Below are 13347 nucleotides of genomic sequence, written 5' to 3' on the forward strand. Positions count from 1 at the left end.
TACTTCCTGTCTGTCCCTGACATCACTTCCTGTCTTCCATAGAGACTTCCTGTCTCCACCTTTTGGAGCTCAGACGAACTGCATCTCCCAGAAACATCTCGTAGTGTGAATGCGGCCTTGTGCTGTGTGTGTATGTACTGTATATCCTTATAGATGGGGTCATCTCCACTCCCACCTAGAGGGGAAATAAATATATTACTGCTCGGGGATGAGTGGAGGGATTTTGGTTCTGTTGGCTTTGCCGTGAACTTACTAATTTTGCTAAATTATTGTTGTAATTAGCCTCTAATTTTACATTTAGAGATGCTAGAGACAAAAATTGTTAAGAAGAACTTTCTACCGTGATAAAAAAAAAACTTTCCCATGTTGCTTTAAAAGACCTGAATCCACCCCTAGTAACCAATCAGTGATTATTCACCCCCCCCCCCCTCCTGTTTGTAAGCCAAAATTATAGCTTTACCTTCTTAGGGTTTTAGTTAGTTGCAGTGATCGGGGTGGTGGAGATCAGATGTATTGATCAGTGATGAAGTTTTAGGTATATGGTGACATCAGAACTGGTTCTCTCAGAGGTAATTGGCTTGTGGGATAGAAATATATTCCAGGGATTTAATTTAGCTATACCAGACTCTTATCCTAGATGAAGGTCTACTATCCATGTTAATGGGGAACACCCACCCACACGTAAAAAAGTTCCTGCTCCTAATAAATTGTATTTCTTCATTTAGATGAGAGTCTGGTTTCCTGTGTGAAGTTCCACATATCTCGTGTATAGCAAGGGTCCTGGAAGGCAGATATACACTACATTGTCAAAAGTATTGGGACGCCTGCCTTTACAGGCACATTAACATTAAAAGAATCCCAGTCTTATGCCTCATACACACGCAACGATTATCGGCTGACCGATCCTCCGACTTTTGTCCAGAGTTGTGTTTTGTTGGTTGGAATGTGCCTAGACTGCACAAGAATTTTCTCGGCCAACAAAATTCTACTTCAGAAGATGTCATGTGCTGGTTTACTTTCTGTGTGTTTTTTCTTCTCTGAGCATCAGTCTTGCTTATCAGATTTTTGTCTGCCGAAATCTGTACTGACTGACGGAAAATCGGCCGTTGTGTTGACGGCCAACAAAAATTTTATAGCCTGCACACCAGATTTTATTTGGCCGAAAAGTCGGAGTCGGTTGTCGAAAGCATCATACTAACAAGCCGAAAATCGGCCGATCGGATGTTGGCCGAAAATTCCCGGCCAATAATCGATGCGTGTGTACGAGGCATTAGTTCGCAGGGTTCAATATTAAATTGGCCCATCCTTTGCAGCTATAACAGCTTCAACTCTTCTTGGATGGCTGTCCACAAGGTTTAGGAGTGTGTGTATAAGAATGTTTGACCTTTCTTCCAGAAGCCTTTTTGTGAGGTCAGGCACTGATTTTGGACAAGAAGGCCTGGCTCACAGTCTCTGCTTTAATTCATCCCAAAGGTGTTCTGTCTGGGTTGAGGTCAGGACTCTGTGCAGGCCAGTCAAGTTCCTCCACCTCAAACTTGCTCATTCATGTCTTTATGGACCTTGCTTTGTGCACTGGTGTGCAGTCATGTTTGAACAGGAAGGGGGTCATCCCCAAACTGTTCCCACAAAATTGGGAGCATGAAATTGTCAACAATGTCTTGGTATGTTGACGCCTTAAGAGTTCCCTTCACTGGAATTAAGGGGCCAAGCCCAACCCCTGAAAAACAACCCCACACCATAATCCCCCCTCCACCAAATGATTTGGACCAGTGCACAAAGCAAGGTCCATAAAGACATAGATGAGCGAGTTTGGGGTGTAGGAACTCGACTGGCCTGCACCTCAACCCGATGGAACACCTTTGGGATGAATTAGAGTGGAGACTGCCAGCCAGGCCTTCTCGTCCACGTTGGTGCCTGACCTCACAAATCTGCTTCTGGAAGAATAGTCAAACATTCCCATTAGACACTCTCCTAAACCTTGTGGACAGTCTTCCTAGAAGAGTTGAAGCTGTTATAGCTGCAAAGGGTGGGCCAACTCAATATTGAACCCTACGAACTAAGACTGGGATGCCATTGCGTGTAAAGGCAGGCGTCCCAATACTTTTGGTAATGTAGTGTATATCACAATTGTTTGGGTTGTGGACCCATTACCCCCCTTCATGACAAGACCATTTTTTTGCTATTCAACACTGCGTTACTTTAACTGGAAATTAAGCGGTCATACAGCGCTGTACCCAAATGAAATTTCTATAATTTGTTTTTACACACATTTTTTCTTGGTGGTTCTTGGTGGTTCTGAATTTTTTATTTTTATTATATAAACCAAAAAAATACCGATATTTTTGAAAAAAAAAAAAAAACTATATTTTTTGCTTTCTGCTATAAAAGATATAATGTAAAAAAAAAACGGAATTTTTGTAAAATCTTACCTGTAAAATTCCTTTCTCTGAGTCCTCCGACAATCGCCGCCACTTCATATTCATCACTAATGGGGTTATTGACCTTTGCTCCGCAGGAGTAGCTAGGCAACAAAATGTATTAATATCAAAGCTTTTAGCATATCCCACCCCTAGGGGGTGGTCCCCTCAGTCAATACCTCCCTGCTTCCTGCATTCCCAACTCAGTTTCAGTAGCATAGCAGTAGAGTACATAAACAAACCCCAAAAGAGGGGCGGGGGGCGGCGACTGTCGGAGGACTCAGAGAAAGGAATTTTACAGGTAAGATTTTACAAAAATTCCGTTTTCTCTTACGTCCTCCGACAGTCGCCGCCACTTCATATTCATCACTAATGGGGACGTCCCATAGCAGTGTAGACATGAGGGGTGGGAAAAAACGCAGCCGCGCCTAAAGCAACGCAGTACCCACATCAGAGAAAGGAACCTTACCAAAGTAAGAGAACCAACTGGGCAACAGGAAAAAACCGTGCTCAACAGGAGCAACAACCCAGGAAAACAAGTAACCTAGGGATAAAGACATCCCAACAGCCAAGGACCCAAAACAAGGGACCCTAAGGCACCGCCGCACTAAGAACTTTGCGGCCAAAGGAAGCATCCGCTGATGCCTGAACATCCACCTTGTAGAATTTGGAGAAGGTGTGAACGGACGACCAAGTCGCCGCCTTACACACCTGGGCCACAGAAGCCTGATGACGATAGGCCCAAGACGTACTCAGAGACCTGGTAGAGTGCGCCTTTACAGGGAAAGGAGGAACCTTCCCCTTCAAAGCATAGGCTTGCACAATGGTCTGTCTGATCCATTTGGCGATGGACACAGCCGACGCTGCCATGCCCTTCCGAGGACCCTCTGGAAGGACAAATAGAGAATCCGACTTGCGAAAAGATTTTGTCGATGACAAGTAAACCCTGATCGCCCGAACAACATCCAAGGAATGCAAAGCCACCTCCTTTGGATGCTTAGGTTTCGCGCAAAGCGAAGGCAAGACAATGTCCTCATTGAGGTGAAATTCCGAGATCCTTTTCGGAAGAAAAGAAGGGTTAGGTCGTAAGACCACCTTATCCAAGTAATCACCAAGTAGGGAGAGCTGCAGGACAAAGCCGCCAGCTCCGATACCCTGCGAGCCGAAGTGATCGCCACCAAAAAGGCAACCTTCTTGGACAACGAGATCTCCCTGATCTTTTCAAAGGGAGCATGCTGTAACACTGACAGAACAAGGTTCAAATCCCATGGAGGCAAAGGATCCCTCTGAGGAGGGGCCAAGTGTCGCACCCCTTGAACAAAGGTGCTAACCAAGGAATTAGACGCCACAGGGCGTTGAAAGAGAACGGCCAGCGCAGAAATCTGACCCTTAATCGTGGTCAACGCCAAACGCTGGTCCACGCCCGTTTGAAGGAAAGCCAACACTACCCCCCGGACTCACACCAGGCAAAATACGCCTTCCAAGTACGGTAGTAAATCTTCCCCGAAGAGGCCTTCCTAGCCTTAATCAAAGTGGGAATGACCTCAGGGGAGAGACCCCTATCCTTCAGGACCTGACTTTCAACAGCCAGGCCGTTAAAGCCAGCGACTGTAAAGCAGGACGGAATATCGGTCCTTGAGACAAGAGGTCCTCTTTAAGAGGCAGACGCCACGGAGCGTCGACCGACAGATTTACGAGGTCTGCGTACCAAGACCGGCGAGGCCAGTCCGGCGCCACCAGAATCACCGTGTGCGGTTCCGAGGCTAACCTGCGAAGGAACCTGGACAACAGCTGAATGGGGGGAAAGGCATACATCAGACGATACTGACGCCAGGGCGTCACTAACGTGTCTGAGGCGTCTGCCCGAGGATCGCGCGTCCTTGCCACGAACCTTTCCACCTTGTTGTTTAGACGAGACGCGAACAGGTCCACATCTGGGGACCCCCACTTCGCGCACAGCATCTGAAAGACATCCGGGTGAAGGGACCATTCTCCCTGGCCCAGGGTCTGGCGACTCAGGTAATCCGCCTGCCAGTTCTCCACCCCCGGAATGTGAACTGCCGTTATCGCCGGGACGTGCGTCTCGGCCCAAGACAGAATGTCGGCTACTTCCCGAGCCGCCCGGGCACTCCTGGTGCCCCCTTGGTGGTTGATGTAGGCCACCGCTGTGGCATTGTCCGTCTGCACCCAAACCGGACGGCCCTGAAGCCTGTCCGTCCAATGCAGAAGGCAGAGATTTATCGCTCGCAATTCCAGAATGTTGATCGGAAGAGAGGATTCCTCCTCCGACCAAGTTCCCTGGGCGGACAGAACGCCCAGAACACCACCCCAGCCCGACAGGCTGGCATCCGTGGTGATCACCGTCCACGAGAAGGGGCGAAAAGACTTGCCCCCCGACACCGCTGGGGACCGGAGCCACCACAGAAGATCCCTTCTGGTATGATGACTCAATGAGATCTGTAGATCCAGAGATTGCGGTCTCCCGTCCCACTCGGCCAGAATCTCCGCCTGGAGACCCCGCGTGTGAAACTGGGCAAAAGGGATCGCCTCGAAGGCCGAGACCATCAATCCCAGACACCTCATACACGTCTGGAGGGACGAGTACTGGTTAGCCCTGAGGGACTGAACTGCGTCCTGAAGCGTCCGGAGCTTGTCTTCCGGCAGGAAGACCTTCGCTTGAGCAGAGTCCAGGATCATCCCCAGGTAGGGAAGACGAGTCGACGGACACAGCGTTGACTTTGGAAAATTTATCGTCCAACCAAATTCCTGCAGAGTCTGCATCGTGGTGGACAGGTCGGTCACCAGGCCCTGACTGGTCGCAGACCGAATCAGGATATCGTCCAGATACCCCAGGACAGAAATGCCCTGAGCTCTCAATAAAGCCAGGACCGGCGCAAGCACCTTTGTGAAGACCCGTGGAGCCGAAGCGAGACCAAAGGGTAACGCCACGAATTGGTAATGATCCTCCGCAATGGCGAATCGAAGGTACCTCTGGTGACCCTCGAAAATGGGGATGTGAAGGTATGCATCCTTCAAATCGATGGAGGCCATGAATTCCCCCGGAACCAGGGCAGCCACCACCGAGCGCAGGGATTCCATGCGGAACTTGCGAACCCGCACAAAGTGGTTCAGAGCTTTCAAGTCCAGAATCGGACGTACCTTGCCCTCCTTTCTGGGCATGGTGAACAGATTGGAATAGAACCCCCGAAATCTGTCCCGATGAGGCACCGGAACCACCACTCCCTGGGCCCGCAGGTCCCGCACCGCCAGGTGCACATCCTGCAAGCGCTCCGGAGTCAGCTGAAGGTTTGAGGGGAAAAACCTGCCCGCCGGCCGAGAGAGAAACTCGATCTTGTATCCAGATCGAACGATTTCCTGAACCCACCTGTCCAGAATGCGGTCCAGCCAGGGTTGAAGAAAACCGAGCAAACGTCCCCCCACCCCAGAACCGGGTGAGGGCGTCCCTTCAGGCCGCATTGTTATGGGCAGCAGACCCGGACTGGCCGGACTTCTGCTTACCTGCCCACGGCTTCTTCTGGGAGCCGTGGCCCTTGAAGGGCTTGCCCTTATAGTGCGACCGAAAGGACCCCTGAGAGGGCCTAAACGAGGTATTCTTCTTACCACAAACAAACTTATTCTTGTGGGTTTGGGGCAAGAGAGTGCTCTTACCCCCAGAAATTCCCTTTATCAGAGTATCCAAAGATTCGCCAAAAAGGCGGGATCCCGCGTAGGGCAAATTAGCCAAAGTCTTGCGAGAAGATTGGTCAACAGACCGACATTTCAGCCATATCAGGCGACGGTTCAATACCGCCACACTTGAAAGACGCGCAGCCAGAGGGACCAAGTCCAAGTCCGCATCACACAAATACATGACACCCTGGTGAATTTGATCCACCATAGCCAAAGTTGTCGGTGGGGCAGAGTCAGCCACCAGGGTGCGCCTGAGCACCTGCGTCCAATCCGCAATAGCCTGGGCTGCCATAATCGAAGCAAAAATAGGCTTCAGCATAGAACCAGCAACCGTATAAGCATGACGGGCCAGAGACTCAAATCTCCTGTCCGTCGGGTCCCGGAACACCGGGGTATCCTCAGCGGGGATCGCAGTGGATTTATTCAAAATCGCCACTGCATGATCCACCTGAGGCGGCACACACCAACGCTCATCAGTGGTGGGTGTAAATGGATAACGCAGTTTGAACCTACTCGGCACAGCAAGAGGCTTCTTTAAATTGCGCCATTGCTCATCAACCGCGCGCTGAAATTCCGTAGAGCAAGGAAAAACCTGCGATGTCTTGCGTTTCCTTTGCGTCCCATAAGAGGACATCAAAGCAGGAGGACATGGTTCATCCTGCAAATGCAGCGTTTGCTTGATAGAAGCAACCAACTCATCCATGAGTGCAAGCTCTTCAGACGAGCCAGGGGGAGAATTATCAACCCCTTCCACCTCAGCCTCCCCCTCAGACCTCACAAGGTCTAGAGATGAGTGAGACCCTGAGAGGGGCACTCCAGCCATAGCAGCCCCATCGCCCTCTGAATCAGAGGAAATAGACACTCTGGGCCGTTTAGTGGATCGATCAGCCACCAGCATCTGCACCTGAGCAGCCAAGTTTGCCACAATAGTAGCCAGATCAGCCCCTTTGGGGGAAGCAGCAGCCCCTTGGCCCTCCACCAAGGTGGGAGGAAACTTGCAATCCTGAGAATCCATGCCCCAGTAATATTAGGAAAAAAGGAGTACTGCCCCTTTAAGATCGCGGCGAGCGTAGCCCACCGCACCCACTGAATACACCGACCCCCACAGGGATAAGAACACTGGGTAAGGAATACAGGAAAATGGAAAGGTAAAAACCTGGAGAGAGCACACAGGCTGCTGCACGGATCGCTGTCCCAGAGCAAAAGGAAGTGATGCAATGACTGACCGCCCCTGTAAAGCCTATGTAAGGCTACACAAACATGGCCGCTCGGCTGAGGATTCTTTAGGCAAATAAAAAATGCGCAGACATGTGGCCTGATTGATCGCCGCCAAAATGGCGGTGTTTGGCGCCAAAACGCCGTGCCTTACCACACAGTACCGGCCACCATAATTCTGCCGCAAAAAAATGGCGGGTCGCCGCAGCGATCGCCGCACAGCATGCCTAAACCCAGACTGCTTCATGCATTCACCCAGCAGAGCGGGAGAGCCCCCCCCCCCCCTTGCAGCCCACACACAGGCAGCAATCCACACAGAATCTGACAGGGAGCTCAGCAGCCACACAGACATGCAGGGTCACACAGTCCCAGACTGACACCCAACAGACAGGTCCCCACATAGAGTTACACTTACCAGTCCGGAGGGCGTGGGGAGCCTGCTTCAGCGACCAAACCGCTGCACTGAGGACAGGGAGTGTCGCAGCCATGACGCAGTGGAACTGCGGTGCGAAACCGCAAATGGCGTCCAGTGAGGTAGCCACCTCACAGATAGCATCCCTGCAGCGAACAGGGATGGGTCGTTCAATGTGCCAGGGAAACCTGCGCTGAACGCTTGATGGCAGGCTGGGAAGCCCCTGGCCCTGAGCCCTGGGATCCAGGGTGGCCAGTCCGAGACCCAGCTCCGCACGATCATCTTCATCAGAAGAAGCTAACTAATGCTGAAAATTAACAGCTAAGTAAAAGAAAGAAAAAAAGACTCAAAATAAAATCAAAAAGAGAATAGAGGCTGAGACTAAGAGCCCCAGCACAGGAACAGCCAGCCTACTCCTAAGCTAGGCATTAGAAACTGAGTTGGGAATGCAGTAGGCAGGGAGGTATTGACTGCGGGGACCACCCCCTAGGGGTGGGATATGCTAAAAGCTTTGATATTAATACATTTTGTTGCCTAGCTACTCCTGCGGAGAAAAGGTCAATAACCCCATTAGTGATGAATATGAAGTGGCGGCGACTGTCGGAGGACGTAAGAGAAAAAACAATTATAATTTCGTCATAAATTTTGGCCAAAATGTATTCTGCTACATGTGACTGGTAAAAAAAAAAAATCTCAATAAGTGCTTATTGATTTTTTTTTTTTTTTTATTTTTTTTTTAGGCTGTGGTGTGTGAAACGCGCTCAGACAGTGTTTCTTCCATGATAAAGATCAGAGGAGCGCTCAGCCACGTGTTTTCTGAGGAGTATATCAAGGTGTGCTTCTTCCCAGTGTGAGATCTCTGATGTACAGCAAAATATGATTCCTATAGACATCCCGCACTCAGGACACTACTATATCTTGGGGGTCGTGTGGGTTCTCTGATGTATGGTAAGACAATTCTTCTTTGAGAAACATTTCCCACACTCAGTGCAGGAGTACGGCTTCTCCCTTGTCTGAGATCTTTGCTGTTTCTGCGTGTGCCGTATCTGATGCTGGGTAACATGGGACTTGCATGAAAAACTTTTTCCACACTCAGGACAGCAATACGGCTTCTCACCCGTGTGAGACCTCTGATGTTCTTTAAGACGAAACTTTCGTGAAAAATGTTTCCCGCACTCAGCACAGGAATACGGCTTCTTCCCCGTGTGAGAGCTTTGATGTAAAACAAGGTCTGATTTCTGTGGAAAACCTTTCCCGCACTCAGGGCAGGAATACGGCTTCTCACCTGTGTGGGATCTGTAATGGATGTTTAGCTTTGACTTACAAAGAAAACTTTTCCCGCACTCAGGGCAGGAATACGGCTTCTCACCCGTGTGAGATCTCTGATGTCTGACCAGTTTTGATTTATATAGGAAACATTTCCCGCACTCAGAACAAGAATAATATTCCCCCACTCTGCGATATCCCTGATGTATATAAACACCTGAATCAGAGCAAAAAATTTCCCTGTGTTCAAAACAGCAAAATTCCTTCTCCCCCTTCATTTCAGTATCATCCCTCACAGTACGAGGTTGCTCAGAGTCAGAGGGATTCCATGGTCTATCCACACTGTGAAGTCCACCATCCATAGTGGAGCTCATTGTCTTTTCTCCTCCACAATCTCCTGTGATGTCCTCATCTTCCATTTTACAACCTGGAGATAAAGTGAGACGATCCTTTGAGGGTTTCTCCATGGCGTGTCCTGGAAAAATATAAAAAACATCGTCAATAGATCTGAGAGGGTTAGTTCACGTACATCAAGTATGTTAGGAGGATCCGCGCTTAGGATATATTAGAATCTGAATAAAACCGGCTGCAGCCCACCTGTATAACTATATTCCTGAGATATATAGTAAAAATGGAAAACTTAAAAAAGGTGTATGGCGCTGCCTATGTGCTCCTATTAATAAATAAAGTTCCTTCAAAAGTGCCACAGTGCAATAAATATACAATATGTGTCTTCTTGTTATTAATGGTGAAATAAATAAAGTGGTAAAAAGGTGACTGTAATAATAAAAAATATATCGTGAATGGTTATCCAAAAGTCTTAATGACATAAAATTAATAAAAACACAAAATAAACAAGCCGTAGCTAGTTAAAGTGATAAGTGACAGGTATTGTGGAGTGTGTATAGTGATAATATTTAAAAAGGTGATATTAAAAGAATTCCCTAAGGGTCCTATTCCTTAGTATGGCTGAATAAACACAATCCTAAAATGTGTTATACGAGATCAGCAGAGCCTTATATATAACAATCCATAGATGTCCTCAGAGATAAACAGTATAAAGTCTCACAAATGAGTGATAAAAAGTAATATAAAATCTGGAGTGGAGTGTTGTGAAGATAAAAAATACTTAATAGAAAATGCGTGATAAAAAATTACGTGATAAAAAATTACGTGATAAAAAATGCGTGATAAAAAATTACGTGATAAAAAATTACGTGATAAAAAATTACGTGATAAAAAATGATTATGTGAGCGGCTATACCAGTCCCTAGATATAGCTAAAAAGTGGTATAAATTTTACAATATAAAACCAGCATAGCAATATAAAACCAGCAGGGCACTATATATAAAAAACCAACCTACAGATGATCCAAGAGATATGTAAAAAAAAATGTGCAAGCAGCAGAAAACCACAGAAAGAATTAGCAGCAATTATTATCCACCAGAATTTCAAATAAATATAATAAGGAAGTAGTCCATAAACAGTCCACTTGATTTCTATCAGATGTATTAAAAATCAATATTTCCCACAATTATAAATAGTCCATAAAAAACTTCAGTACAAAACGAAATATTTCCCAAACAAGTGACTTCAGTGCAGGTGCTTCTATGTATCTCTTTAAGGGTGCCAAACACAGGTGATCACTCCGTGCTCCCCGCACCCCTAGGACCGCACTCACCAGAATTAGTCACCCCTACAGCAGTGGTGTATTTTGGTTTTGTGCTGCCCTAGGTAAGACTAAAATTGGGCGCCCCCCCCCCCCCTTCTATGTAAGACTAAAATTGGGCGCCCCCTCCTATGTAAATTTGCCCATTCCTTTTTTAACCGATGTAACTCCCTCCAAAATTGAAGTCCCAGCATGAACCCCTGAGATCTCACGAGAGGGGGGGGGTGAGAGAGAGAGAAGGGGGTGGGAGAGGGGGGGTGAGTGAGGGAGGGAGAGAGGGGGGAAGAGAGAGAGAGGGGGTGATCAAACAGAGAGAGGGGGGATGAGAGAGAGGGGGGATGAGAGAGAGGGGGGGAGTGAGAGAGAGGGGGATGAGACAGAGAGAGAGAGAGAGAGAGGGGGGGGGGGAAGAGAGAGAGAGGGGGTGATCAAACAGAGAGAGAGAGGGGGGATGAGAGAGAGGGGGGGAGAGAGTGAGAGAGAGAGCGAGAGCGAGCGAGAGAGCGAGAGCGAGAGCGAGAGAGAGAGAGAGAGAGAGAGAGAGAGAGAGAGGGGGGGATGAGAGAGAGAGAGAGAGAGAGAGAGAGAGAGAGAGAGAGAGAGAGAGAGAGAGAGAGAGAGAGAGAGAGAGAGAGGGGGGGGGATGAGAGAGAGAGGGGGGATGAGAGAGAGAGGAGAAAGAGAGGGAAAGAGAGGAGGGGTGAGAGAGGGGGCAATGAGAGAGGGGGGATGAGAGAGAGAGAGGGGGTGAGAGAGAGGTGGCTCTAGCAACCAGTGGCCAATAGAGTATCATGTAGAGGGGGGGCAGATTTTTTGCTGCCCCCCTGCAAAGTGCCGCCCTAGGCCTGGGCCTTGTTGGCCTAGGCCAAAATACAGCACTGCCCTACAGGGGTAACGAGCCTTAGGTATACTATTCTCTCTGGTAATCTCTGGGTCCCCATTGGTCTCCCTGGATGGTTCGGTTAGAGTAGAGTGCTGTCCTGTAGCCTGCCCGAGTCCGGTCACACTTCCCTTTAGGGCTCCTTTCTCCAGGCAGTCAGATTGAGCTACAAGCGTGCATACCTAAAGGGAAGTGTGACCGGACTCGGGCAGGCTACAGGACAGCACTCGACTCTAACCGGACCATCCAGGGAGACCAAAGGGGACCCAGAGATTACCAGAGAGAATAGTATACCTAAGGCTCGTTACCCCTGTAGGGGTGACTAATTCTGGTGAGTGCGGTCCTGGGGGTGCGGGGAGCACGGAGTGATCACCTGTGTTTGGCACCCTTAACCGCTTGCCGACCGCCGCAAGTAGATTTACTGCGGCAGTCAGCCCCTCACAGGCAAAGTGACGTATATTTACGTCACTAGCCTGTGAAGCTCTGGGGAGCGAGCGCGCGCCGCCGGCGGCACGCTCCCGCGCGGTCACGAACCCCCCCGCTCATGTGACCGGCGGACCCGATGTCCGCCGCTCACTCTGCGATCGTCAGGGGAGAGGGAGAAAGGCAGGCAGCTTGTGTAAACAAGCCGCCTGTCATTCTCCCCTGTGTAGAAACACTGATCATACGGTTCTACTATGTAGAACCGTTGATCAGCGTTCCTACAGCTCGAGCCACAGCCAATCAGTTAGAATCACGCCCCTAGGGACACACACAGCCCCTCCCTCTCAAATAAAGTTAACCCCTTCACTGCCAGTGTAAGTTTACAGTAACAGTGCATATATATAGCACTGATTACTGTAGTAATGTCACTGGTAACCCCAAAAGTGTCAAAAATGTCAGTCAGGGGTCCGATCTGTCCGCCGCAAAAAAAAAAACAACAAAAATGACAAAAATCTTTCCCTTTGTTAGTAAACGCGATAACTTTTGCACAAACCAATCAAAATACGCTTTTTGCGATTTTTTTTTTACCAAACATATGTAGGATAAAACAAATTGGCCGAAAATTTAAAAAAATTTAGATTTTTACTTTTTTTTGGGGGGGAATTTCATATAAAAAAATGTGAAAAATATTGTTATTTTTGCAAAATTGACGCTCTTTTTTTGTTTATAGCGCGTGATCAAAAAAATCGCACAGGTGATCAAATACCACCAAAAGAAAGCTCTGTTTGTGGGGAAAAAAAGGACGTCAAATTCGTTTTAGGTACAGCGTCGCACGACCGCGCAATTGTCCGTTAAAGTCACGCAGTGCCGAATCGCAAAATACCCCCTGGTCAGGAAGGGGGTAAAATCTTCCGGGGCTTAAGTGGTTAATAAGAGCACATAGGCAGCGCCATACACCTTTTTTAAGTGAGTGAGCAGATGTTCTCTGTGGATGTCCCAACCAGCTGGGACTCTCCCCCCTCTTCAGTCAAAGGGCCTTTGGTCCTCCTCCCAGATCACTTCTACATTTACACAGCCTTGTCAGGAGAGCAGGAACCAATGGGAACTGGGAGGTCCATGCTCTTTACACAACCACAAGTCTAGGCACTGATAAGAGGGTCAAAGTTCAGACTTGCAGACCCTTTACCATAGAACCATACGCCTAGGCTTCTGGTGATATGCAGCACTGGAGGGAGCCATCAGCAGTATTTTCTCCTGGAAACATAAGTGTTTCAGTCTCTGTTACACCTTACTTTTTATCCCAACAAGACTGGTAATAGAGTTTTATGGTAACATTTAGCTATAAGTCTGCTGAAAGAAGAGGGACCAACCTAA

General features: G+C 48.5%; 2 protein-coding genes across 2 annotated transcripts in view; both read right to left on the bottom strand.

Moving 5' to 3' along the window:
- Positions 1-13347, bottom strand: part of LOC309562622 (uncharacterized protein) — a gene marked incomplete at its 3' end in the record, with an annotated part of 500517 nt that overhangs the window by 293610 nt on the left and 193560 nt on the right. The window lies entirely within an intron of this gene.
- LOC309562856 (uncharacterized protein) lies at positions 8646-9472 on the bottom strand (the record flags this gene model as incomplete). The annotated part of the gene is made up of 1 exon (XM_082267175.1): positions 8646-9472. The coding sequence occupies exon 1, from the start codon at positions 9465-9467 to the stop codon at positions 8646-8648; it is 822 nt and encodes a 273-aa protein (XP_082123301.1). The 5' UTR covers positions 9468-9472.

The sequence above is a fragment of the Pelophylax lessonae genome (genome assembly GCF_965119305.1).
Source record: "Pelophylax lessonae genome assembly, chromosome: 9".
NCBI lineage: Eukaryota > Metazoa > Chordata > Amphibia > Anura > Ranidae > Pelophylax > Pelophylax lessonae.